Genomic DNA, 26,634 nt, shown 5'->3' with positions numbered 1-26,634 from the left:
TGGGTGAACTTTCCTGAGCATCCTGTGACTGGCTGCACCTGGTCCCTCCTTTTGCTTCTGGCAGCAGATGCTTCAGTCCCCCGCTTGGTGGCACCACAGGCTGCCTGTCCAGCCCACAGTCCTGCCTTCAGTACAAACCCTGTTGGTACGCCTCCCCGCCCCCCGCAATATTTGTTCTCAAGTTCCCCCCACAGCCCCTCTGTTAATTTATGTTAATATATTCCGCTGTCTGCCGTGTGTCATCTGGCAACTCCTTTACCCTTAGGCAGCCTCCCAGCCCCTCCTCAGATGTTCTGCAGGATCTTCTGCAAGTTCACTGAAAGATTTTTTCCTCCTTTAGGGAAAAAAAAAAAAAAAATTGCACGGGCCAGAGAAGGAATTTTTCTCTGCATAGCGCCATTAGCAGCTCCGACCCTGCTGAGATTGCTCCTAGCGCCAGCTTTCTCCGTGCCGCTCAACTTTGTTTTTTGAAGGGGGGAAAGGGGAGCGCAAGTTCCTTCCCAAACGGCACCAGAAGAACCCACCCCCCGTGCCAAGCCTATGCTCCTGGTTTAGGAGTGATTATACTTGGGTTTCTTTAAATCGAGCAGCATACGCAACACTGTGCCTTTAAATTTCATCTGATTACCAAATCCAGGTCTGGAGATCACCCAAGAGATCCACCCGTCTCCCCACGAAAAAGATCTATCCATTTGGATCTACTGATCAGAGATCTGCTGATTCCCAAGCGGTCGATTGGTTTCAGATCTGCCAGTCTCCCATTTTCAAGATCTTTCCATTTGATCTCCCAGAGATCTATCCATTTAAAGATCTATCAACTTTACATCTGCTGATCTCCAAAAGACCGTGGCTCTTCCTGGTTCTCGACGGGGTTTTCAGCTTGGATTAATTGATCTCTATATCGGATCAGTTGAAGTATTGACTCTCGGATCTATTGATCTCGGAAAGATCTATCAACTCGGAACTATTGATCTCAGAAAGATCTATTGATTAGGATCTATCGATCTCCCATTGCCCTGTTTCTCCCCAGGTGTGTACGGCAGGACTAGGAGAAGATGTTCAGCTGGATGAGGAAGAACGAGAAGAAGACTCCTGAGGTGATCCACACGGTCACCGAGGGGCTGAAGAACCTCTACAAGAAGAAGCTGCTGCCCGTGGAGGAATTCTACCGCTTCCATGACTTCCACTCGCCGGCCCTGGAGGACGCCGACTTTGATAACAAGCCCATGGTGCTGGTGGTGGGGCAATACTCCACGGGGAAGACCACCTTCATCAAGTACTTGCTGGAGCAGGACATCCCGGGCAGCCGCATTGGGCCCGAGCCCACCACCGACTCCTTCATCGCGGTCATGCATGGCGAGACCGAGGGGATCATCCCAGGCAACGCCCTCATCGTTGACCCCAAGAAACCCTTCCGCAAGCTCAACCCCTTCGGGAACACTTTCCTCAACCGGTGAGTGCTGGCCCCCCGCTCGTGGGCCCCCTGCTGCCAGCGTCCCCATGAACTCGACCCCCGTCCCCACACATGCACAAAACCCCATCGCTCGTGTGATGGCCAGCACAACTGGGCCTACTGGGCAGCCCTTGAGTGAGCTTCCCTCTACAGCCACTTATCTCGGCCCAGGCTAGCCCACCACACAACGATCGAGGGCTGCTGGTCCTCCAATGCCTTTCCTCAATGCTCCCGGCCACCGCTAACTCAGGCCAGCACTGCCCATCCAGGGCTGCTGCTAGTCCTCCAATGCCTTCCCACAATGCTCCCCAGCCACCGCTAACTCGGCCCAGGCTAGCCCGCCACACAACGATCGAGGGCTGCTGGTCCTCCAATGCTTTCCCACAATGCTCCCCGGCCACCACTAACTCAGGCCAGCACTGCCCATCCAGGGCTGCTGCTAGTCCTCCAATGCCTTCCCACAATGCTCCCCAGCCACCGCTAACTCGGCCCAGGCTAGCCCGCCACACAACGATCGAGGGCTGCTGGTCCTCCAATGCCTTCCCACAATGCTCCCCGGCCACTGCTAACTCGGCCCAGGCTAGCACTGCCTGTCAAGGACTGCTGGTCCTCCAATGCCTTCCCACAATGCTCCCCGGCCACCGCTAACTTGGCCCAGGCTAGCACTGCCCGTCAAGGAGTCCTGGTCCTCCAGTATCTTCCCACAATGCTCCCCGGCCACCGCTAACTCGGCCCAGGCTAGCCTGCCACACAACGATCAAGGGCTGCTGGTCCTCCAGTGCCTTCCCCCAATGCTCCCCGGCCACCGCTAGCTCACTGTGGTGCAACAGAGGGCTGCTTATTCTCCAGTGCCTTCCTGCAGGGACTCTGTGCCACGGCCTTTCCTTGCCATCTACAAGTGCCTCCTCTTCCTCGTCTTCAGCCCACACCCGTGCCAGCCCAGGCTGAACTGGCCTGGGTCCTGCGGCTGTTTAATCGGCATGCTCCAGGGCGTGAGCAGACCAGCTCCATGGAGGGGTCAGGAATTTCCCCCATGGGGTAAGATGCCACAGCTGGCTACCTCACGGTCCTCAGGAGTGTCTGGCTTGACCCACTCTCTCGTGGACAGGAGACCTGGCTTGATGAGCCTTTGATCTGGTCTGATGTGCCCATTCCCAGCTCCTTTTAGAGTCTCCTCCTCTCACTTGAGCTTAAGCAATGGGACGTGACATAGGAATGGCCAGCAGGTCCATCTAGCCCAGAGAGCTATGGGGTAATCTGGCCACTAGGGGATGCTTTCCCCAATCCCCAAGACTTCAGCTCATGCCCTGAAGCTTGGGGACTTATATCCCTTATTAAACCAAAAACCCAATCTGTCTAATAAATGTTCTCTTTATCCCCAGCCCTTGCTTGAGTCCCTGACCACATGGCCTCAGAGCTTGTAGCAGGGAGTTCCACGGGCTAATGCCAGGCTGCATTTCCTTTCATCGGTTTAAACAGCTGCCATTCAGAGTCAATGGGCGCCCCCTGGCCCTTGGGACAAGCGGGGGCAGCCCGTTCCCCTTCTCTAGCCCCTCCCATCCCCAGCTCCTGCCCCTCGCCTCTCCCAGCTCCGATCTATCCAGCCTTGCCCCCGGGCGGAGCCCTGGATCATTTCTACAGCCTGTCTCCACACTGGGGCTCTGCCCCTCCTGTGTGTGTGTGCATCTGTGTGCAACCCAGGGGGTGTGTGTGTGCATACATCCCTGCGCGCGTGTGTACGCGTCTGGGCGCAACTCAGAGTGAGTCCATGTGCGTGCATTGGGGTGTGTGTGTACACCCAACATGGGGAGGGGCAGGGCACTGCGGGGGTGGTTCAGATCCAAGCCCTCCTTTCTTAGCTTCATCCACGCCCGTTAACCTGGGGGCCGTTTCCTGCCCTGGTGCTGGGGGAGCGGGCCTGTGGGTGTCAGTGATGGAATTTGTGGCTAAGCCCCCGGTCCTGCTTTGTAAACCTCTCCCATCGAGCCTGTCACGAGTCTCAGAGTATCCCGTGGGGCTGCTCCCCTGACCCGCACTGAACTGCAGCTGCCTCTGGGGTGGAACACGGCAGCACTTCAGTGGCAGCATGCAGCAAGTCAGGATGATAGCAAGGCCGCATAAGCTTGTTGTCAGGGCTCCTGGGTTCTTTCCCTGACTCTGCAGAGCCCTGCACATGTCATTTCTCCTCTTCGGGTCTTGCGTCCTACAGAGCCGGGAACAGGCCCCAGGAGTCCTGGCTCCCAGTCCCTCCCTGCACCAGCCACTCAGACGCCCCACACCTTTGCAGAGCTAGGAATAGAACCCAGGAGTCCAAACTCCGATGTCTAACAGCTAGACCCTACTACTTTCCCAGAGCCAGGGATCGGCCCCAGGAGTCCTGGCTCCTAACCCTCCCTGCTCTAACCACTAGACTCCACTCCTTCTCTGAAAAGTGGAGATCCCTTGCCCCATCTGGCACAGCCCTGCCTTGGCTTCCCGCCCTCACCTTGCTCCACCATTGCAAACAGCTGTTCAACCCTGCATGTCCCTGCCCAGCCCCTTGGGAGAAGCCTGGGATGTTGGGTTTGGCAGGGGAGGGGCTACACCTGGGGGACCGTGGGGCTGCAGATGTAGGGAGGGAGGTTTAAACAGCAGCAGCCCCCTGTGATGTGCATCCAGCCTGGCCTTGTCTCGTGCAGTGCAGAGGACACCTGTTCCCACCCAGCCCCGGTCTGTGGTGGGGGGGCCAGGCTGGGGGCTGGGGCTGAGCCAGGCTCTCAGGAATGCAGGGCCTGTGGCCCAGTCCCCTCCCCAGCCCGGGCTGCCTGGAAAGAAGGCGTCATGGCTCCAGATGCGCTGGCGGCAGGAAGCCATGGGAGGACAGGCCCCTTCTCACGAGATGGCTGGCAGGAGGCGCCTGGGGCAGGCAAGCTCAGCTCGGGGCTGAGCTGAGGGGTGCAGGCGGGGAAGATGGAGTGAGGGGGGCCTCGAGGAAAGGCTGGGGCCCAGGAGATAGGGGTTCAGTATCTGGCTCTGTCACAGACTCACTGGAAATCGCATTGTGCCTCGGTTTCCCCTGTCTGTAACATAGGGATAATATGTCTATGGGGGACTGGCTCTCACTCTGTGTCTGGGCAGCGCCTGGCGCGACAGGGCCCCAATCTCGGTCGGGGTCTGGGCAGCACCTGGCACAATGCGGCCCCGATCTTGGTTGGGGTCTGGGCAGCGCCTGGCGCGACGGGGCCCTGATCTCGGTCGGGGTCTGGGCAGTGCCTGGCGCGACGGGGCCCTGATCTCGGTAAAACAAAATGAATTTTAACTCTGGAAACACTCTCCTTTCTAGACAAACAGGCCAGGACGCCTAGGTTCTTTTCATGGACGGTGGCGGGTTTCCCGGGGAAACGGGCCCTGGAGCCCAACCTAAAGCCCACTGAGGTCAGTGCAACGGCTCCCGATAGCCCCCTGGCTGGAGCAGGCCCCGGGAGACCATCTGGCCTGTAGCTCCAGCCCCTGCTTGGAAGCAGCCACAGCCGAGCTGGGAGCCCCCCGCTACCTTCGCTGCCCGGCTCAGCTGGGCCTGGGCAGGGCTATTTTTAGCGTCGTGTTTATATCGGACCAGCCCGACTTCCTCCAGCATGGAGGAGTTTGTAAACACGGGCTCCTCCCCATGAGCCCCCCACTCGCATGCCACGGCCCGGCTTCCTGCTGATGCTGGGCTGCTTTCCTGCAGGCTCCCCCGCCCCCCCAACCCGGGCCAGGGAGCGTGGGGCAGCATCCCCCCATCCTCTGCACCGGCCCTGGCTCGCTCTCCTCTTCCCAGATCCCCCAGCCTGCGTCCGGGCTACTCCTGCGTCTTGCTCCATCCTTCATTCCTTCTTCCCCTTCCTTTCCGCCCAGCCCCGCCCAGCCTTTACCCTGGGCCCTGCCACTGTGGCCTGTCTCTCTGCCCTTGGCCCGCAGTCTGCTGTCCAGCCTCCGTCCACGTGTCCGGTGCCGCTGTGCCCCCGGGAAGGCAGAGTGAGGGAAAAGGCGTTTTCCCGCATGAGCTGATGCACCGGGCGCTCTGCGGTTGGGGGAGGCGCAGAAGAAGGGCGGCCCCAGGCTACGTAGGAGGCTGGCACAGAGGCCAGGGGGTGTCTGCTTGCACCCTGGGACTGGAGGGGGCCGGATCCCCAGGCCCGATGCAGCTTCACGGTGCCACCATCCTCTCCAACCAGCTCAGGGCTCCCCTGAGGCTGCTCTACTGTGTGTGGTGGGGTGACCTGGCTCCCCAGCACCGCCAGGGCCCCAGGGTCAGGGGAAAGCAGGGACTCCCCAAGGCTCAGGGTTCTGTGATTCCCCCTCCCAGCACCTGGAGTGGGAAAAGTGGCTTTAAACCCTCTGAATCCTGGGAGCTGTCTGACCCTGAGTGCAAATTACAGCAGCCTCAGGGCTGCTCTAACTCATCGGTGGGACCTGAGGGGCAGAGAATAGCCACAGCGCAGTGCTCTCCAGCCAGGCCCCCGATTCATCCCCTATGTACTCTGTGGGGGTGGCAGAGAATAGCCCCAGAGCAGCGCGCTCCGGCCACACCCCCGATCTCCTCCTTACGCAAGGAGAAGGGGGCTGGCAGTGGGGTGGATGAGCTCTCTTTAAACTGTAACTGTTTTCCACCTGCTTTCTCAGCAGTAGAGATCAAAGGACATGGGATAAACCTGCCAACATCCAAACACAGTAGCCCCTGGAGTCTCCAATTACACCAGGTGCTGCCCAGACCCCAACCGAGATCAAGGCCCCGTTGGGCCAGGCACTGCCCAGACCCAGACCAAGATCAGGGGCCCCTGTTGGGCCAGGGACTGTCCAGAGAGAGTGAGACTGTCCCTGCCTGGAAGAGCTCCCACTTTAACTCGGCATGGGCAGGGTGGGGAGACAGGCACCAGCGGGGAAGAGACTTCCCCCAAGTCCCAAAGCAGTTCAGTGACAGAGCCATGCCGTGAACCCAGGAGTCCTGACTCCCAGCCACCTGTGATCTGACCACTAGACCCCGCTCCCCTCCCTGCACCAGGATAGGACCCAGGAGTCCTGGCTCCTCGTGCGGAGCCCTAGCTGCTAGGCCGAGCTGCCCCACTCCTGTCCCACATGCTGCCATTGCTCATCGCTGCTTCCCTCTCCTGACAGGTTCATGTGTGCCCAGCTGCCCAACCAAGTCCTGGAGAGTATCAGCCTCATCGACACCCCGGGGATCCTGTCGGGAGCCAAGCAGCGCGTGTGCCGGGGTAAGGCCTGGGGCGGGGGGTAGAAGGGGACAGGGATGGGGCGAAACTGCACTGGCTCAGTGCTATGTGGCTGGAGCAAGGGGCGGGGGCTTCATCTTGCCACATCTGTAACCCCGGCTCCCCCCCCCGTGGGGATTCGGTCAGGGGCACGTTGATTGCCAGGGTGGGTGGAAGGGCTGCGGAGCCCAGCAGGTCAAGCCAGGACTCCTGGGTTCTGTCCCCAGCTCTGGGAGGGGAGCGGGGGCTAGTGGTTAGAGCAGGGGGGCTGGGAGCCAGGACGCCTTTGTTCTCTCCCTGGCTCTGGGAGGGGAGTGGGGTCTAGTGGAGTAGAGGGGTGGGGGACTCCCTTCAGACGGGTGTGTGTCTCCATGCACCCCGGGCACCAGGACACCCTCGCTGCAGAACGCCGCCTTTCCCAGCCCCGCCCTGTCGAGCGCACACTTGGCTGGGAGGCCTGTTGCTGCAGGAGCCAGGCCTGGGCCAGGGGCATTTTTTCACCGTGAGTCATCGTCGCGGGATGAAACCACCCGTTGTTGTCGTAATTCGCTTGAACAAACTGTTTGTGCATGTCGGTGTGTGTACGCGCCCCGCGTGGCAATGCGTGTGCCCTGGCTGTGTGCAGGCCCAGGGCTCGGGGAGGGGCCCTTGGGCACTTGCAGGCTGGTGCGTGTGCGTGTGTTCACGGGCGCCCACGTTTGCAGCTGTGCCTGCAGGGCGGGGCATGTGTGTGCCCGCTTGGCAGGCCGTGCGTGCGAGTGGTTGCCTTGTGGGTGCCATGCACCAGGGCTGAGCAGGGCCCCTCGCTGCCCACGAGCGGGTGTGACTGGGCTGGTGGCTCCCAGATTGACGTGGCCCAGCTCCCCCCCAGGTTGGGGGATGACAGTGGCGGGAGGCGAGAGGCCAAGCCCCAGTGGGGCTCCTCCCATGTGGGATCCTGGCCTGGGACAAACGTGGGTATTGCCACACTGGCTTTGGAGGTGGGGCTGGGGCTAGGACTCCTGGGTTCCCAAAGGGGAGCGGGGGGGGGGGGGCATGGAGCCATCAGACAAATAAATCTCAGGCTTCGTCTCTGCTCTGTTCTTGGCCCTGCCATGCGAGCGGCCGGGTATGTTCCTGGCACGGGGCTGGCATTGCCCCTCGGTTCCCTGCCCCCCGGGCTCCAGCCGGCCGGGAAATACTGACTCAGTCCCAGAGCCCGACTTCACGGGACACGATGCAGCAGGGCTGATTCCAAACAGGGAGCAGCTTGGGGGGCGGGGGGGAGTGGGGGCTGCATTATCTGAGCCCCCAGCGCCTCCAAAGGGCCAGGGCTGCCGATGCTGCTGGGCGAGCGCCATAGACAGGTGGCCCAGGGGTGGATGGAGCAAGGGCTCTGAGTTACTCAGACACCTGCTCCCCGAGCTCCGCCAGGACCCCAAACACCCAGCCTTGGGCTCCCCTGCCCCCCACAGCTCTGACAGTGCCCATCACTCTCAACCCACAGCCCCTGCTAGCCCAGCCCTGGGCTCCCCGAGCTCTGCCGGGGCCCCTCACGCCCGACCTGCAGCCCCTGCTGTCCAGCTCTGGCTGTCTCTCTCTGCCCCAGCCAGACACAGAGCGAGAGCCAGTCACGGCCCCACGGCGCTGCCGGCTCAGCAGACCAGGCCAGCAAAGGGGAGAGGGGAAACGTAACCCACAAGCAGGGACGTTTTCTTTCTCGCTCTCGTTCCTGTACCCCTCCCTCCCCCCTGCTGGTTATAAAATCATTCCTGGAAGGAAACGATTAGCCACCGCGGGAACAAATCCGTTACAAAGGAGGGTATTGAGTGAGAATGAAATGTATCAGGGCCGGAATCCGGTGCAATAAGTAGCCTCAAGGCACGCAACTCGTTAGTGAGCCTCATCAGTGGAGTGGGAGGCATCCTGCAGAGTACCGCCTTTGGGGAGCTGGGGGGTGATGCTGTGTGAGGAGGGATTGGTCCTCAGATCAATGGGGGCCGAGATGCAGGCAGCCACCTCTGGGGTGGAACGCGAGGGCTGTTTATACGGGGACCACTCGCCTAGTGCCGAGATGCAGCCACCTCTGGGGTGAGGTGCGAGGCCCTGTTTATGATTCAGCAATGCCAGCCAGCCGTTCGGGGCAGGAAGTGAGGGAGAATCCTGTCCAAACGAAGCTGGACGTGCAAACTGAAGGAGGCCGATGACATCGCTCTGCCATGGGATCCGGCTGGGCCTCGGAGCATAACCTCCCAGCCAGGGCCGTGACTCTGTTTGGGCTGGATCCCCGTCAGCTGAGCAGGGGCTGGCTGTTCCCGCACTGGGATGCCTGCCAGGGAGCATGAGGCACGGAGGAGTCAGCCCCGCGTGCCAACAAAGGGATGTCCAGGCCTCTGGCCCTGCTGGGCAGGGAGCAGCTGCGGGGGGAAGGCCCTGGGAAAACCAACAGAGACACTGGATAACCTGCCGCCACACAGCAACCCACACCGGGTGTGCGGGGCCATCAGCTCCCAGGGAAGCTGAGGGGCAGTGGCTTCCCAAGGGCAGCTGGGGAGAGAACCCAGGCGTCCTGGTTCCCAGCCCCCCACCCCGCCCCGCTCTAACCACCAACCCCGCTCCCCTCCCAGAGCTGGGGATAGAACCCAGGAGTCCTGGCTCCCAGTCCCGGTTTTGGACCATAGGACCAGGCTTTGATGGCTATTCTAAACCAGAGTGCAATGCTGGTGTGTAGCAGCTGCTGCATGCCACCCCCGAGGTGGCTGCGTTTCAGTCCTGGCTGAGGGGCTCTCTGTATAAACAGCTGCCAGGGCCCATCACAGAGGTGGCTGCATCTCAGTGCCGGGTGTGGGATCCCTGTACAAACAGGCCCCCGCCCCGCACCCCAGAGACGGCTGCATCTCAGCGTCAGGGACCAGGCACCCGTTACAAGACGGTTTATCACAGCACCGTGAGGCTCCTGGCAGCCCAATTTCAGAGGCACTGAGCACCTGCCCTCCCAGTGACCCCTGGCCCCTGCGGGAATGTGCCCTTCCTGTCCTAAGCTGGGGGGTCCCCGGCCTGGATGTACCCTGGCTGGAGGAATGTAGTGGGGGGCGGGGACGTGCTTTCCCACTGACGTGTCCGAATTCCTCGTTGGGATTCCTCCCCTTTGAATTCCTCGCTGGCGAGCTGCCAGGGGCTCCCGGGGCCCATGTGGGGAGGGGGCTGCATTCCAGGAGGGGTTCACCCAGCTGCTAGAACACAAGAGGCCCCCCCCGGGGGGGCTCCCTGGCCCAGCTGCCCACCTGGCACCCTTTGGAGCTGGAGGGAGCGCCATGCAGGCGGCGCCCGGAGGCATGCAGGGAATCCAGCCCGACCCAGGGGCATGGCGGCTCAGTAAACACCCCGATGAGTCCAGGGCGCCCTCGGCTGCTCGCAGCTGTCCCGTGTTCAGCTCACTCCTGTGTGCAAACAGCCCGCTGGGACAGGCCCAGCTGTGCATCCCAAACAAAACCGATCTCTCTCTAGCAGGCAGGCTGCAGTGTTATCGTAGGGTCGCTCGGAGATGGCACGGGCTGGTTCATTATCGTAGGGTCGCTCGGAGATGGCACGGGCTGGTCACACTGGTTCGTTATCGTAGGGTCGCTCGGAGGCGGCACGGGCTGGTTCGTTATCGTAGGGTCGCTCGGAGACGGCACGGGCTGGTTCGTTATCGTAGGGCTGCTCGGAGATTGCACGGGCTGGTTCGTTAGGGCCGCTCGGAGATTGCACGGGCTGGTTCGTTAGGGCCGCTCGGAGATTGCACGGGCTGGTTCGTTAGGGTCGCTCGGAGATGGCACGGGCTGGTTCGTTATCTTAGGGTCGCTCGGAGATGGCACGGGCTGGTCACACTGGTTCGTTATCGTAGGGTCGCTCGGAGGCGGCACAGGCTGGTTCGTTATCGTAGGGTCGCTCGGAGACGGCACGGGCTGGTTCGTTATCGTAGGGTCGCTCGGAGATGGCACGGGCTGGTCACACTGGTTCGTTATCGTAGGGTCGCTCGGAGACAGCACGGGCTGGTTCGTTATTGTAGGGTCGCTCAGAGATTGCACGGGCTGGTTCGTTATCGTAGGGCCGCTCGGAGATTGCACGGGCTGGTTCGTTATCGTAGGGCCACTCGGAGATTGCACGGGCTGGTTCGTTATCGTAGGGCCGCTCGGAGACGGCACGGGCTGGTTCGTTATCGTAGGGCCGCTCGGAGACGGCACGGGCTGGTTCGTTATCGTAGGGCCGCTCGGAGACGGCACGGGCTGGTCACGCTGGTTTGTTATCGTAGGGTCACTTGTGAATCCTGCACCACTACATTGGTCTGTTATTGTAGGGTTGCTCGTGCAGCCATGCGTCCCCACAAGCGGGCGTTGCAGCGGCCCTGGGACTGAACCCAGGAAGTGCCCGACGGGGCAGTTCGGTTCAGGCCAGGTCCCTGGTGTGCTGTTTCTGGGAACAGGGTGGGATCTGAAATCCCCCAGCAACCAGCAGGGCCAGGAGAAACAGAGGAAGAAGCTGTTAAAATAAAGCAGGTGATAAGCCAGGGCAGGGAGGTTTCCGTGGGCAGGATCAGCTGAGCCCCATAGCAACGGGATGGGTCACAACACGCTGAGAAATCATGCCCGTCCTGCCAGTGGGGCTGTGACAGCAGAGGGGAGAGCGGCGGGGTCAGGGCATACGTCCTGAGGGCGTGATCGTGGGGGAGACGGGGGACAGCGCACGTGAATGGGAGCAGCACAGCCCGCTTTGACATGGGGGCACCGGGAGCATTGCTAGTGAAAAGCTATGGCCAAGTCGACCCCTGTGAGGCCAATCAGTGCGGTTCTCTCCTTGCTTCACAGTTGGGGAAACTGAGGCACAAAGAGGCGGCAGAGACTTGCTGAAGGCCATTCAGTGAATCACTGAACCCAGGAGTCCTAGCTCCCCTCCCCCCACTCTAACCACTAAATTCCACTCCCCTCCCAGAACCGGGGACAGGATTCCTGGCTCCCAGCTGCCCCTCCCTGCTCTATCCACTAGACCCCAGTTGCAGATAGCTAGCGGCGGTTTTTCGGGGGGAAGGAGGAGGTCCCCTGAGGCAATGGAAGCCCAGAGCCCCGTCCCCTGGCGAACCCCATCACCGAGACACAGCAACTGCCCAGGTGGGCTGCCCGAGGACTGAGCCAAATGGGCCAGAGCGCAGAGGAAATTCCCGCCCTGAGCTGGCACCATCTGGCTCTCAGGGTGTTTCCCACGCGGTGAGTTATAGCCCTGCTCCCAGGGCCAGCTTCCCAGCCAGACCTGAGCTGCATGGCAGCTGTTTACACAGAGATCCTTCACCCAGTGCTGAGATGCAGCCACCTCTGGGGTGGGGTGCGGGGCCTGTTCAGACAGTGCACCATAACCCACCACACAGTGCTCCAGGCCTGCAAGCGAAGGCGAACTCTGTAGCTTGTGACATTAGGTGCAGGGCACCGTGAGATCCAATACACCTTGGCAAGCTGGTGTGGGGAAAAGGCCAGCGCGGCTGTCGGGTGGGCACAGGGTCTGGTCCAGCTGCCGTTCCTGCCCCTCGGGCCCCCCTCCCTCTCTAGAGAATCCCCTGAATCCCATCTGGGCTGGACACACAGCTCAGCCGCGGCTCTCCAGCCGGCCCCAGCCTCCCCTTCCCCATCCCAGCTCAGCGGGGGAAGCAGCCCGTCGCCGGGAGCCCCGGTCCTCCTCTGGATCGGCTCCATTTTCCAGGGAGGGCCGGGCGCCAGACCTGGAAACTCACTGGCTCCTTCCCTGCTTGTGTAAACAGCGGGGGACGGAGGAGTTCGCAGGACCCGATTCTCCCCCCACCCCTTCACTGCAGCCAACAGGGCCAACGCCTGCTCCCCGCCACCCCAGAGAAGCCGGGGGCCAGAGGAGCGGGGAGAACGTCTGGCTGGCTGCAGCAGGCCAGAGCCCCTCGCCCGGGCAGGGGGCTGGGTCGCTGGAAAGCCCCGTGCCCTGGTTTCGCTGATTCCCCCTGGCACGGGAGGCCACCCCAACCTTTCCCAGGACCCCCCGGCCAGCGGAGAGACGCCCGGAGGGGGTTTGCAGCAGCCCCGTCCGGTCCAGCTGGGTTTTTGATTCACGGTGGGGCCCCGGCTGGCTCAGACTTTCCTCTGCTCAGCCTCAAGGCTTCCTTTTTTGGTGCTTTAGAGACACTGGCCGCCTTGGGCTGCCAAGTGGGAGGGCCGGGGGGGGGGGGAGAATCTGCTGGGCTCCAGCAGCAATCCTCAGCGAGGCTGTTAGGTTTGCTGGGGGGGGGATGTAATGAGACGTCTCTTCTCTCAGCCCCTGAGCCCCCCCCAAATACAGGGGACCCCGATCTGGGTTGGGGTCTGGGCAACGCCCGGCGCGACGGGGCCCTGATCTCAATGGGAGGCAGTGGGGGGTGAGGGAGGCAGGGTTGGGGGTACACTAGGGGAGGAGCAGAGGGTGGGGGAGGGGGTCTGTTGGGGGGAAGCAGGGGCCCCTTTCCCTCTCTCAACCCATGAGCTAGTCCTCTGGGCCCGGCGCCAGCGGAAGGGGTCAAGGAACTTGCTGCCTAGGGACCCCAAAGCTGGCAGCGAGGTCCACGGGTACCCAGTACACTCTGCAGGGTACGCCCCATGCCCTGGCAGGGCAGTTGTGGGGCACAGGGGCTGGGGACTGGAGGGGCAGGGCTGTGCTGGGCATGGGGTGCAGAGGCTGCAGAGTGGGGGATACGGGGGTGTGGGGCACAGGAGCTGGGGAGTGGGGAGCAGGGCGGGCATGAGGCAGGGGGGTGAGGCAGGGCGGGCGGGGGGCACAGGGTCTGGGGAGTGGGGAGCAGGGCTGTACTGGGCACAGGGGCAGGGGGGCAGGATGGGTGTGGGGCACAGGGCTGGGGAGTGGGGAGCAGGGCTGTGTTGGGCACAGGGGCAGGGCGGGCATGGGGCACAGGGCTGGGGAGTGGGGAACAGGATGGGTATAGGGTGCAGGGGCTGGGGAGCAGGGGGCACGGGGGGCGTGGGGCACAGGGCTGGGGAGTGGGGAGCAGGGCAGGCGTGGGGCAGGCGGATGGGGCAGGGCGGGAGTGGGGAGCGGGGCAGGCGTGAGGCGGGGGGGGCAGGGCTGGCGCGGGGCACAGGGCAGGGTCTTGCCCGCCGGGCCCCACGCCCGCCCCTCGGGCCCTGATGGCATCTCCCCGGCCCCGCAGGCTACGACTTCCCGGCCGTGCTGCAGTGGTTCGCGGAGCGCGTGGACCGCATCGTCCTGCTCTTCGACGCCCACAAGCTGGAGATCTCGGACGAGTTCTCGGAGGCCATCCGAGCCCTGAAGGGCAACGAGGACAAGATCCGGGTGGTCCTGAACAAGGCCGACATGGTGGAGACGCAGCAGCTGATGCGGGTCTATGGGGCCCTCATGTGGTCCCTGGGGAAGGTGTTCAACACCCCTGAGGTGCTGCGTGTCTACATTGGCTCCTTCTGGGCTGAGCCGCTGCTCGTCTCCGACAACCGGCGGCTCTTTGAGCTGGAGGAGCAGGACTTGTTCCAGGACATCCAGAACCTGCCCCGCAACTCGGCCCTCCGCAAGCTCAACGACCTGGTCAAGAGAGCCCGGCTGGTCAGGGTGAGCAGGGGGACTGAGGGGGGTCGGAGGAGGGCACCGGGGGGGACTGGGGGGCCGAGGGGGTGGGGGAGCTCTGGGGAGATGTGGAGGGGGGGCACTGAGAGGGACAGGGGGATCTAGGCGGGTCAAGGAGGTGGGAGGGGGATTTCCGTGGGGACGGGGGGACTGAGGGATGCAGGGGATCTAGGCTGGCAAGGGGACCGAGGGGCGTGGAAGGGGGCTCTGGGGAGGGGGTTGGGGAGCACTGTGGGGATCTAGGCGGGCGGGGGGGCTGACGGGGATGAAAGGGGGGTTCTGGGGTCATGGGTGGAGGGCACTGAGGGGGACGGGGGGACTGAGGGGGATGGAAGGGGGCTCTGGGGTCGTGGGTTGTGAGTACTGAGGGGGGCAGGGGGATCTAGGCAGGTGGGGGGACAGAGCGGGCAGGGAAGGGAATAATAGGGGGGTGAGTGGGGGGCACCAAGAGGGACAGGGGGGACTGAGGGGACAGGGGGAGCAAGGTGAGGGACCAAGGAGCCCCTGGCCACCCAGGTGGCAAAAGCGCCTGGTTATCATCCAAGCCACCAGGACTCCTGGGTTCTATGCCTGGTCTAGCGTGGCATGGGTGGCGAGGGAGGGGAGAGGTCTAGTGATTAGAGCAGGAGGGGCTGGAAGCCAGGACTCCTGGGTTCTATTCCCAGCTCAGAGAGGGGAGTGGGGGAGTCTAGGGGTTAGAGCAGGAGGGGCTGGAAGCCAGGACTCCTGGGTTCTGTTCCCAGCTCAGAGAGGGGAGTGGGGGGGGGGTCTAGTGGTTGGAGCAGGAGGGGCTGGAAGCCAGGACTCCTGGGTTCTGTTCCCAGCTCAGAGAGGGGAGTGGGGGGGGGGTCTAGGGGTTGGAGCAGGAGGGGCTGGAAGCCAGGACTCCTGGGTTCTGTTCCCAGCTCAGAGAGGGGAGTGGGGGGGGGGTCTAGGGGTTGGAGCAGGAGGGGCTGGAAGCCAGGACTCCTGGGTTCTGTTCCCAGCTCAGAGAGGGGAGTGGGGGGGTCTAGTGGTTAGAGCAGGAGGGGCTGGAAGCCAGGACTCCTGGGTTCTGTTCCCAGCTCAGAGAGGGGAGTGGGGGGGTCTAGTGGTTAGAGCAGGAGGGGCTGGAAGCCAGGACTCCTGGGTTCTGTTCCCAGTTCAGAGAGGGGAGTGGGGGGGGTCTAGTGATTAGAGCAGGAGGGGCTGGAAGCCAGGACTCCTGGGTTCTGTTCCCAGCTCAGAGAGGGGAGTGGGGGGGTCTAGTGGTTGGAGACCCCTTGGCTGCAGGAAGTCTTACATTCTCTGCTAGCTGGTGGGTCTCAGGCCCATGGCGGGCCCTGCACCCCCGAACTTGGGGCGAGTCTCTGAGGGCAGCTTTTGGGGCTGCGTTTCCCACCCCCTGCCCCATATCGTCTCAGGGCTGTGACCCTCTTCGGCAGCAGATGGCTCCAGACCCCCAACAACAGCGTGGCTGTCCTGCGCTGAACAATGCCCCCCCCCCTCCCCGGGGGTGTGCATGTGTCCTCATTGTGCTGCAGGGGAGGGGCCGTTACGGGGTTTGTGAGCCCCCCACCCCCGCATCCTGCACCTGGTTTCCTCGTTAAGGGTTTCCCATGCGGCAGAGCCTTCCGCAGCTGTGATCGAGTAACAATCCTCCCTGCCCCCCCCAGCCTGAGAAATGGGGACCCCCTCTGAGCAACGGCCCTCCCCGGCTCCTGGCCTGAGCAACACCCCCCCAGCCTGAGAAATGGGGACCCCCTCCCGAGCAACGGCCCTCCCCGGCTCCTGGCCTGAGCAACACCCCCCCCCACCTGGGAAATGGGGACCCCCTCCCGAGCAACGGCCCTCCCCGGCTCCTGGCCTGAGCAACACCCCCCCAGCCTGAGAAATGGGGACTCCCTCCCGAGCAACGGCCCTCCCCGGCTCCTGGCCTGAGCAACACCCCCCCAGCCTGAGAAATGGGGACTCCCTCCCGAGCAACGGCCCTCCCCGGCTCCTGGCCTGAGCAACACCCCCCCAGCCTGAGAAATGGGGACCCCCTCCCGAGCAACGGCCCTCCCCGGCTCCTGGCCTGAGCAACACCCCCCCCACCTGGGAAATGGGGACCCCCTCCCGAGCAACGGCCCTCCCCGGCTCCTGGCCTGAGCAACACCCCCCCAGCCTGAGAAATGGGGACCCCCTCTGAGCAACGGCCCTCCCCGGCTCCTGGCCTGAGCAACACCCCCCCCCACCTGGGAAATGGGGACCCCCTCCCGAGCAACGGCCCTCCCCGGCTCCTGGCCTGAGCAACACCCCCCCCCCCACCTGGGAAATGGGGACCCCCTCCCGAGCAACGGCCCTCCCCGGCTCCTGGCCTGAGCAACACCCCCCCCAGCCTGAGAAATGGGGACCCCCCTCCCGAGCAACGGCCCTCCCCGGCTCCTGGCCTGAGCAACACCCCCCCCCCCACCTGGGAAATGGGGACCCCCTCCCGAGCAACGGCCCTCCCCGGCTCCTGGCCTGAGCAACACCCCCCCAGCCTGAGAAATGGGGACCCCCTCCCGAGCAACGGCCCTCCCCGGCTCCTGGCCTGAGCAACACCCCCCCCCCACCTGGGAAATGGGGACCCCCTCCCGAGCAACGGCCCTCCCCGGCTCCTGGCCTGAGCAACACCCCCCCCCACCTGGGAAATGGGGACCCCCTCCCGAGCAACGGCCCTCCCCGGCTCCTGGCCTGAGCAACACCCCCCCCACACCTGGGAAATGGGGACCCCCTCCCGAGCAACAGCCCTCCCCGGCTCCTGGCCTGAGCAACACCCCCCCAGCCTGAGAAATGGGGACCCCCTCCCGAGCAACGGCCCTCCCCGGCTCCTGGCCTGAGCAACACCCCCCCCCACCTGGGAAATGGGGACCCCCTCTGAGCAACGGCCCTCCCCGGCTCCTGGCCTGAGCAACACCCCCCCCCAGCCTGAGAAATGGGGACCCCCTCCCGAGCAACGGCCCTCCCCGGCTCCTGGCCTGAGCAACACCCCCCCCAGCCTGAGAAATGGGGACCCCCTCCCGAGCAACGGCCCTCCCCGGCTCCTGGCCTGAGCAACACCCCCCCAGCCTGAGAAATGGGGACCCCCTCCCGAGCAACGGCCCTCCCCGGCTCCTGGCCTGAGCAACACCCCCCCCAGCCTGAGAAATGGGGACCCCCTCCCGAGCAACGGCCCTCCCCGGCTCCTGGCCTGAGCAACACCCCCCCCCCACCTGGGAAATGCCTCTAGCCAGATCCCCTAAAACACCCTCTAACTAGGGATGCCTCCATGAGGGGTGGGGGGCACTGATACCTCCACATGCCCTGGGCCTGGTTCCCCAACCCCCTGCTGCTGCCCCCCATGCTTGAGCCGACGCAGGGGGGGCTGGGCATCCCCCAAGTAGCAGGCGCCCACCTTAGCACCTGGCAGGGTCCGGGCTGGTCCCTGGCCCTGTGCCTGAAGGGGGAGCCCCCCTCGCCAGGGCATGTGGTGCCAGGCGAGGCTGGGCTGGGCAGGCAGCTCCGAGCGACCCAGCCCCCCCCCATCCCACCCAGTCCTGGCAGCTGGATTCCAGCCGTGCCCCGCCCGGGGCCGGACGCCGGTGAGCGGGCAGCCGTTTTGCCCCAGGTTCGGAGCTCACAGCCCCCCCGCACGATTTCTCCTTGCTTCAGCCAGGCTGGGGAGGGGGCAGCCCCTGGGTGACTCGTGGGCTGGCAGGGCTCAGTCCCAGCACCCCCGGGCACAGCGAACTTCCAGCCCCCTCCGTTGCAAGCACGTTGGTAACCCGGAGGGGAAAGGCCCCGGGCTCCTGGCCCCAGCCCCGCGGCCAGATCAGGGCCAGCGCCCCCTAGGGGGGAAAGGTCCCAGGACCCCACCCTGGAGCCAGTTCAGGGCCAGCGCCCCCTAGGGGGGAAAGGTCCCAGGACCCCACCCTGGAGCCAGATCAGGGCCAGCACCCCCTAGGGGGGAAAGGTCCCAGGACCCCCACCCTGGAGCCAGATCAGGGCCAGCTTCCCCTAGGGGGGAAAGGTCCCAGGACCCCCACCCTGGAGCCAGATCAGGGCCACCTTCCCCTAGGGGGGAAAGGTCCCAGGACCCCCACCCTGGAGCCAGATCAGGGCCAGCGCCCCCTAGGGGGAAAAGGTCCCAGGACCCCACCCTGGAGCCAGATCAGGGCCAGCGCCCCCTAGGGGGGAAAGGTCCCAGGACCCCACCCTGGAACCAGATCAGGGCCAGCGCCCCCTAGGGGGGAAAGGTCCCAGGACCCCACCCTGGAGCCAGTTCAGGGCCAGCGCCCCCTAGGGGGGAAAGGTCCCAGGACCCCACCCTGGAGCCAGTTCAGGGCCAGTGTTCCCTATTCTAACAGGCTTTTGGAAAGCAACACCAACCCCCCCTGAGGGCGCGGCCCCCTCAGTAACGCAGGTTCCTCTCCCCGTGCCCCCGGTGACGTGGGGGAGTTTTAATGAGGCTCCTCCATTGGCCCGAGAGGAAGCGCCAGATTGGCTTTTGCAGCCTCTTTCCCTCCCTCGCGGCCTTATCTTTTCCTGCCACCTGCTGGGCCGGCTCCCCGGGGCCCTTTGTGCGGCCCGGGCCCCCGAGTGGCAATTTCCTCCCGGCCCCGGCCGGAGCCAGGGAACAGAACGTCCATGGAACGGCCCCTGAGCACTTTCCACAGCCGGCTGCCAACAACCGCCCAGGTCACGGAGGCTGGACGCCCGCCCCTTGGCCCCAGCGCTCGCCCGGGGCAGGGCTGGCAAGGGCCAGCGTCGCCATCGAGCTGAGATGTTCATCTGCCCCGTCCCACTATGCCGTTGGCATCTGGGCCCAATCCTTAATGCGGAGGGGGGCTGAGTCACTTTCTTAAGGACACAGTAAGTTGGGGCCTTGTTGTGCCAGGCGCTGCCATGACCCTGTCCCCCGTTGTGCCAGGCGCTCACAATTTAACTGGACAGAAACCAAGGCACAGAGCGGGGCGGTGACTTGCCCAAGGTGGCCAAGCAGGGGCAGGAAGAGAACCCAGGAGTCCTGAGCCCTAGCCCCGTGCTCCTAACCACTCAGTCATGTGGGTTCAGCTGCCATCTGAGCAGGCCGGACCTGGGGTCCCCCCCTTCGGGGGATCAAGGGGCAACATTCAGCTGGTGTTTGCTCCAAGAGCAGCTGTCTGCGGCTCCCTTCCCGTGGTGGGGGTCCACTCCCCTGCCCGCATGGCTAACGTTCACTCAGCCCCCAAAGTCCACCCAAGGCTTTGGGGCACAGATTTTCCTGAGCCCCTCTTTCTCCGCAGAGGGAAGGCAGCGAAGTGCAGCAGCAGGGGGCACGAGGCAGCAAATTCCCTGACGTCTCCGGGCTGGCACGTGGCGGGGGGCAGTGGGGAAAGGCAGGCGGGATGTGGTCCGGGGTGGGGGGGCAGGTCCAGGTCCATGGAGCCAGTGCTGGAGGAAGGTGGGGGCAGAGGGCCCCTCCCCCCAAGAGCTCATGGAATAAACTCCCCCCATGGGGGCTGCAACTGTGGCCCATAGTCCCCCACCCCGGTGTATTTTAGCTGGATTTGGGTTGTTAAATCTTTCCTTATAAATCAGTTCCTCAGCCCCCCTGCTTGTTACTAGACCCCCCCCCCACCCTCCTAGAGCTGGGGATAGAACCCAGGAGTCCTGGCTCCCAGCCTCCCTGCTCTAACCACTACACCCTCTCCCTTCTCCTTCTAGAGCTGGGGATGGGACCCAGGAGTCCTGGCTTCCAGTCCAGTGTCCTGGGCCATGCTGGGAGCCAGGCTGGGGGGCCTGTCCCGGTGTGAGGGTGGGGACTGAGCGAGCGCCCCTGCCCTGCCCTGCCCTGCCCAACTGCCCCAGACGGATCCTTCCTGCGGAAGCCGAGGGAGCGAAGCTCTGGGTCAGTGCAGGGCGGGAGAGGGGGCCCGGCAGGAAGAGCTGCTGGCGGGGCCCACTGGTGCTGCGGGGGCGTCCGAGCTGGGCCGGGAGGGGACTGGTGCTGGGCCAGGCTGAGCTGTGGGCCGAGGAGGGCGATGCTGGGCCATGGGGGAGGGGAGGAAGATGGGGTTGGGGGGGAGGGTGATGCTGGGCTGGGGGGGAGGGGAGGAAGATGGGGTTGGGGGTAGGATGATGCTGGGCTGGGGGGAGGGGAGGAAGAGGGGTGGGGGGAGGAGGGTGATGCTCAGTTGGGAAGGAGGGGAGGAAGATGGGGTTGGGGGAGAGGGGAGGGTGATGCTCGGCTGGGGGGAGGGGAGGAAGATGGGGTTGGGGGAGAGGGGAGGGTGATGCTCGGCTGGGGGGAGGGGAGGAAGATGCGGTGGGGGGGAGGGGAGGGTGACGCTTGGCTGGGGAGAGGGGAGGGTGATGCTCGGCTGGGGGGAGGGGAGGAAGATGGGGTGGGGGGGGAGGGGAGGGTGACGCTCGGCTGGGGGGAGGGGAGGAAGATGGGGTTGGGGGAGGAGGGTGATGCTCGGCTGGGGGGGAGGGGAGGAAGATGGGGTGGGGGGAGGAGGGTGATGCTCAGTTGGGAAGGAGGGGAGGAAGATGGGGTTGGGGGAGAGGGGAGGGTGATGCTGGGCTGGGGGGGAGGGGAGGAAGATGCGGTGGGGGGGAGGGTGATGCTGGGCTGGGGGGGAGGGGAGGAAGATGGGGTGGGGGGAGGAGGGTGATGCTGGGCTGGAGGGGAGGGGAGGAAGACGGGGTGGGGGGAGGAGGGTGATGCTCAGTTGGGAAGGAGGGGAGGAAGATGGGGTTGGGGGAGAGGGGAGGGTGATTCTCGGCTGGGGGGAGGGGAGGAAGATGGGGTTGGGGGAGAGGGGAGGGTAATGCTCGGCTGGGGAGAGGGGAGGAAGATGGGGTTGGGGGAGAGGGGAGGGTGATGCTCGGCTGGGGGGAGGGGAGGAAGATGGGGTTGGGGGAGAGGGGAGGGTGATTCTCGGCTAGGGGGAGGGGAGGAAGATGGGGTTGGGGGGAGGGGAGGGTGACTCTCGGCTAGGGGGAGGGGAGGGGAGGGTGACGCTCGGCTGGGGGGAGGGGAGGAAGATGGGGTTGGGGGAGAGGGTAGGGTGACGCTCGGCTGGGGGGAGGGGAGGGGAGGGTGACGCTCGGCTGGGGGGAGGGGAGGAAGATGGGGTTGGGGGAGAGGGGAGGGTGATGCTCGGCTGGGGGGAGGGGAGGAAGATGGGGTTGGGGGAGAGGGGAGGGTGATGCTGGGCTGCGGGGGAGGGGAGGAAGATGGGTTGGGGGAGGGGAGGGTGATGCTGGGCTGCGGGGGAGGGGAGGAAGATGGGGTGGGGGGGAGGAGGGTGACGCTCGGCTGGGGGGAGGGGAGGAAGATGGGTTGGGGGAGGGGAGGGTGATGCTGGGCTGCGGGGGAGGGGAGGAAGATGGGGTGGGGGGGGAGGGCGCTGCTAAGTGGTGGGGGGGAAGGGAGCTGGATAATTGACAGCTCAGCCAGCAAGCCCGGTGGCCCCTAGCAGCGGGGGCGGGAGCTGTGGTTGGCACCGCGGGGTGGGGGCATGCCTCCTCGCTCTGGAGGTGGGCCCTGCGGATGGGTCCCGTCCCCTCCAGTCCTGGCTGACGCCCCCTCGGCCCCCCCAGGTCCATGCCCACATCATCAGCCACCTGAAGAAGGAGATGCCCTCGGTGTTCGGGAAGGACAACAAGAAAAAGCACCTGATCGCCAAGCTGCCCGTCATCTTCGCCAAGATCCAGCTGGAGCATCACATCTCGCCCGGCGACTTCCCCGACTGCGGCAAGATGCAGGTGAGAGCCGGCCCCTGGCGCCGCTGGCTCCTCGGCCCCCTGCCACGGCGCCCCCTGCAGGCTGCCCCACGCCCCTGGGGACAGGGGTGTGGGGCTGGGCTGGACTTCAGTGTGCGGAGCTGGGGGGTGATGGGCCAAGTTAGGCGGCAGGGGAGGGACGGTGCCAGGCTGGACTGGGCCGTGGGAGAGGGGGCGCCCGGCCGAACTGGGCCGTGCCCCCCCCCGGCTGCTGACCACCCTGCCCCCCCGCAGGAGCTGCTGATGGTCCACGACTTCACCAAGTTCCACGCGCTGAAGCCGCGGCTGCTGGACGGGCTGGACGAGATGCTGACGAGCGACATCGCCAAGCTGATGCCCCTGCTGCGCCAGGAGGAGCTGGAGATGCCGGAGGGCGGGGTGCAGGGGGGGGCCTTCGACGGCACCCACAACGGCCCCTTCGTGGAGGGCCTGGCCGAGGGCGCCTACGAGGGGGCGGACGACGAGGACTGGGTGGTGACCAAGGACAAGCCCAAGTACGACGAGATCTTCTACAACCTCTCGCCCCTGGACGGGAAGCTGAGCGGCACCAAGGCCAAGAGCTGGATGGTGGCCACCAAGCTGCCCAACTCGGTGCTGGGCAAGATCTGGAAGCTGAGCGACGTGGACAGGGACGGGATGCTGGACGACGAGGAGTTCGCCCTGGCCAGCCACCTCATCGAGGTCAAGCTGGAGGGGCACGGCCTGCCCGCCGACCTGCCCCGCCACCTGGTGCCCCCCTCCAAGAGGAGGCAGAAGGGCTCGGCCGAGTAAACGGGCCCCAGCTCACACCTGCCCCGTGCCAGGCTCAATTGCTCCAGGAGACCCTGATTCCGCCCCCCCAACCCGTGCCAGGCTGAACTGCTCCGGGAAACTGCAATCCCCCTGCCCCCCGTGCCAGGCTGAACTGCCCCGGGAGACCCCGATCCACCCCCAACCCGTGCCAGGCTGAACTGCCCCGGGAGACCCCGATCCACCCCCAACCCGCGCCAGGCTGAACTGCTCCGGGAAACCGCGATCTCTCTGCCCCCATGCCAGGCTGAACTGCTCCGGGAGACCCCGATTCCCCCCCCATGCCAGGCTGAACTGCTCCAGGAAACCCTGATCCCCCCGCTTTCCAGCATCAGCAAACCAGTCTCACCCCTCACCCCCCTGGTGAGGGAGTAATTTAGGACCTCATGGATGCAGGATCAGGCCCTCCTCCCCCGCCCCGCCCCGCAGCATCCCATCTGAGCCAGCCGCCCTGGGATACCTTCACCATCTCCGTCCCGCCCCCGGGGCACGAAGCTGCAGCTGGCTCTGTCGAGGTCAGCAGCCCCCGGATTCCCCCCCCCCCCAATGTTACGTGTCCACCGGGACAGAAGAGAGAGGCCGCGAGCTGGACCCACTGCCCGGACCTCCAGCTGCCCCAGGTCATCTGGGGGGAGACCTGACGGACCCCGGGGCCGTCACCATGTTAAAGTGGGGGGGACTTGTTGTGCTCCCAGATCCCCAGGCCACCAGCCACACTGGGTGGGGATCGAACCTGGGGCCTGCCAGCCATGAGCTGCTCTCCCCCACCCCGCCCCTGGGTAGGGGGGCATAGAGCCAGGCTGGGTTAGCGCAAGTCACATCCTGGCACTGCCCCCGGCATCCTCCATGCCCATGTCCCGTCTGCGATCTGTGGTGCCAGGCTGGGGGCCAGCACCAGGCCGCTGGGACCCAGATCCGGCCCTGAGGGCTGCCTGGGGCAGAGCTACCCTAGGAGTTTGGGGGGTTCTGAGCCCAGTGCCCAGAACAGCTGGGCGGGCTGCAGGTAACAATCCCCCAACAGCAGGGGGCAGGGCCTGCCAATTGGCCCCATATATCCCTGTATGGCCCTGCCACCTGCCTGCCCCCTGGTGGCAGCCTGGGGTATTACAGCCTCAGTGGACTGCAGCCCCGCTAGACGCCCCCTCCCTAGTGGTAGCAGGCGGTACTGCACCCATATTGTACCAGCCATGCAATCCACTCACGGTCTGGGGGGCCAGCTGCCCTGTCTGAGCCCAACCGGGTCCATTCAGACCCATCCGGGAAGTGGGGCCCAGTCAGGCAGGGTCTGAGAGTCGTATCTTGGGGGGGGGGGCGCATTTCCCCTCCAGCCACATGCTTTGTGTATATTGACCCCTTGTATCAGACCAGCCACCCTGCGCTTCATGCCCCGACACACCCCACTGCTCCCCCCTCCTGTGCGCTGGGGGGGGGCAGCCCCTTGGTATTGTTATGGCAAAATGCTCATTTACTCTGCCGTTAAACCAGGGCCTACTGGGGGCAGAGCGTGAGTCACAGGAGCACTGGGCCCGCTCTAAGTTACACTAGCCGCCCCCCGCCCATCCCATCCCCAAGTGCACGGATGGGGCAACCGAGATTCAGGCCCTCTGTTCCCCATCCCTGGGGCAGGATAGTGGTCGGAGGGATGTGGGGGGGCCCTAATGCAGCCCTGGTCAGGTGACCAGGTTGGGGGGCTCCCCCTGCAGGCCACATCTCTCTCCTGGCTGTTGTGTGAGGTCAGCCGAGGTGGTTACCATCTCTCTGGATCTAGGGTCAGATACGGCTGGGAACTGGCCTTGGCCCATTGAGGGCAACACGGGGCCTGAGCCCAGCTGGAGCCCCAGGAGGTCTTTCCCCCTCGGTCTCACTGGCCACCCCTGTGCGAGCCGGGCTCCAGGACTCTCTGTATGTCGTCTCCTCTGCCCCCAGGGCCGTATTTATATCGGTCCTTCTGCAATAAAGAGATCTCGCATTTATCCGCTGACGTGGGCCCCTGATGCTCGGCCCCCGGAGCCAGACGCTGCCTGGAATCGGAGCGCGGCTAGTGGCCCACAGCCTGGCCCTCTGCTTCTGGACCCAGGGCCCATCAGCCAGGTACCCCCCTTACCCCCATCAGACCAGTGGCCTGCTTTGCCCGGCATTCCTGCCCCCCACTTCCTCCTCCTCCCCTGTCTCTGCCACCCAGATCACACCACTGGGCCCATTCACCCTGGTATCCTGCCTCCCCTCACTGGATCGGCCCATCAATCCGAACCCCCTGGCAGAACTAGACCTCCTGTGCCCTTAAGGCCAAAGAGCCAGGCAGAGGGGGATGATGTGCAGCCGCCCCCGGCCCCCCCATTGTGGGCACATTCTCAGCCCCCAGGTGGGGTCCCCAGGAGCCAGAGGTGGGTGGGATTGGGAGGCTGCTCCCCAGCTCCTAATCTGCCATCCACTGGGAGGTGTGGAGACCCCGGCCCATGCCCCTGGGAGGAGGCAGGTCCCGGGTGGACCCTGGGCGGGACGAGGCTGGGCTGGGGGATGTGGGACGGACGAGCCTGCAGCCCCGTTGGCTGGGAGCTGCCGCGGGAACAGACTGTCCGGCATTCGACTCCCTCCTCACCTTTGCACCGCAGGGTGGAGCGAGCGTCTCTGGCCGGTGACTCACCCCCCTGGGTGGCTGCCAGGACCCCGGAGCCCCGGCCAAGGGAAACTTGCATTCCTCAGCGTGGCTTGGGAAAGATGGGAGGGCCGGGCTGGCAGGGAGTGCAGGGGGTGTCCATGCAGTGGAAAGTGTGTGTGGCAGGGGTGAGGGGGGGATTGGAAACCCTCCATCCCCACCCCAGCACCCTGGCAGCGCCTCCCTTGGGTGCCAGTGGGGGATGGAGGCTGAAGCCAAGAGGCACCTCTGGTCCCTTTCGCCCCCCTGAGTCCCCTCCAGCATGGCCACGTTCCCAGCCTTGCTCAGTCAGGGCACTTCGCCCTCCCCCGGGATCTCAAATCCCTGGGCACATGCAGGTTGGGCTCCAGGGGCCCTGAGCCCCAGATAAAGGTTGCCAGGTTGGAGGAGAAAACGAGACACAGAGAAGGGGAAAGGGGGGTCTTGTCCAAGGACCCACGGATCGAAGCAGAGCTGTGAAGGGAACCCAGGATTCCTGGCTCCCAGCCCCCCACCGGCACCCCGCTCTAACCACTCGACCCCATCCCCCTCCCCGAGCTGGGGATAGAGCCGGGGAGCCCTGTGCTTTAGCCACGGCTCCATCATTCTTTCCCTTCAGACCCGGTTCTCTGGATTTTCCACCCCAATATTTACAGTTTTCAAGAGCCCTGTGTGGATGTGAAAAGAGAACAGGAGGACTTGTGGCACCTTAGAGACTAACAATTTTATTTGAGCATAAGCTTTTGTGAGCTACAGCTCACTTCATCAATGTGAAACACAAGTTGGGGGGGAGGGCAGCCCTGCCCTTCCATGCCACCCCCAAGCACCCACCCCAGTGCCGGCAGACCCAGTGGGGAGAAGGGCCCACCCTGGCTTTGGGAAACATCTGTGGGTGAAGCCAGGACGAGCGTCAGCTTGTGAAAGGAAGCCGGGGTGGGGGGGTGTGGATCCCCTGCTTCTAACGAGGCTGAGCAGTGTGTGTAGGTACACACGTGTTTTCTGTGTGTGTGTCTGTCTGTCCTTGTGCTGGGTTTTGCGTGTGTATTTTGTGTGCTTGTGGTTTGTGTGTCTATATGCTGTTTTGCGTGTGCCTATTTTGTGTATGGGCATGTTTTTTGTGGATGTATTTTATGTGCGCATGTTATGTATTTTGTATGTGTGTGTTGCAT

General features: G+C 64.4%; 1 protein-coding gene across 2 annotated transcripts; it reads left to right on the top strand.

Moving 5' to 3' along the window:
- Positions 1–235: 235 nt before the first annotated feature.
- On the top strand, positions 236–24,803 carry EHD2 (EH domain containing 2). Of its 2 annotated transcripts, XR_012665866.1 has the most exons (6): positions 236–1,453; positions 6,590–6,687; positions 13,859–14,271; positions 21,859–22,023; positions 22,276–23,076; positions 23,119–24,803. XR_012665866.1 is itself a non-coding variant. In XM_048832793.2 (5 exons), exons 1-5 carry the CDS (start codon positions 1,056–1,058, stop codon positions 22,810–22,812), a joined length of 1,611 nt encoding a protein of 536 aa, XP_048688750.1. In that variant the 5' UTR covers positions 236–1,055; the 3' UTR covers positions 22,813–24,803. The 2 variants fall into 2 exon arrangements, 1 of the variants encoding a protein (XP_048688750.1); XM_048832793.2 differs by having other exon boundaries at positions 22,276–24,803.
- The last annotated feature ends 1,831 nt before the right edge of the window (positions 24,804–26,634 follow it).

The sequence above is a fragment of the Caretta caretta genome, chromosome 23 (genome assembly GCF_965140235.1).
Source record: "Caretta caretta isolate rCarCar2 chromosome 23, rCarCar1.hap1, whole genome shotgun sequence".
Lineage (NCBI taxonomy): Eukaryota > Metazoa > Chordata > Testudines > Cheloniidae > Caretta > Caretta caretta.
This window is presented reverse-complemented; position numbering and strand designations above follow the sequence as displayed.

Bases quoted from the DNA above. Each gene is read 5' to 3' on its own strand.
- EHD2 (XM_048832793.2), top strand. From the start codon at position 1,056: ATGTTCAGCTGGATGAGGAAGAACGAGAAGAAGACTCCTGAGGTGATC. The intron at 6,688-13,858 runs GTAAGGCCTGGG...CCGGCCCCGCAG, and splicing joins CAAGCAGCGCGTGTGCCGGG to GCTACGACTTCCCGGCCGTG. The intron at 22,024-22,275 runs GTGAGAGCCGGC...GCCCCCCCGCAG, and splicing joins CCGACTGCGGCAAGATGCAG to GAGCTGCTGATGGTCCACGA.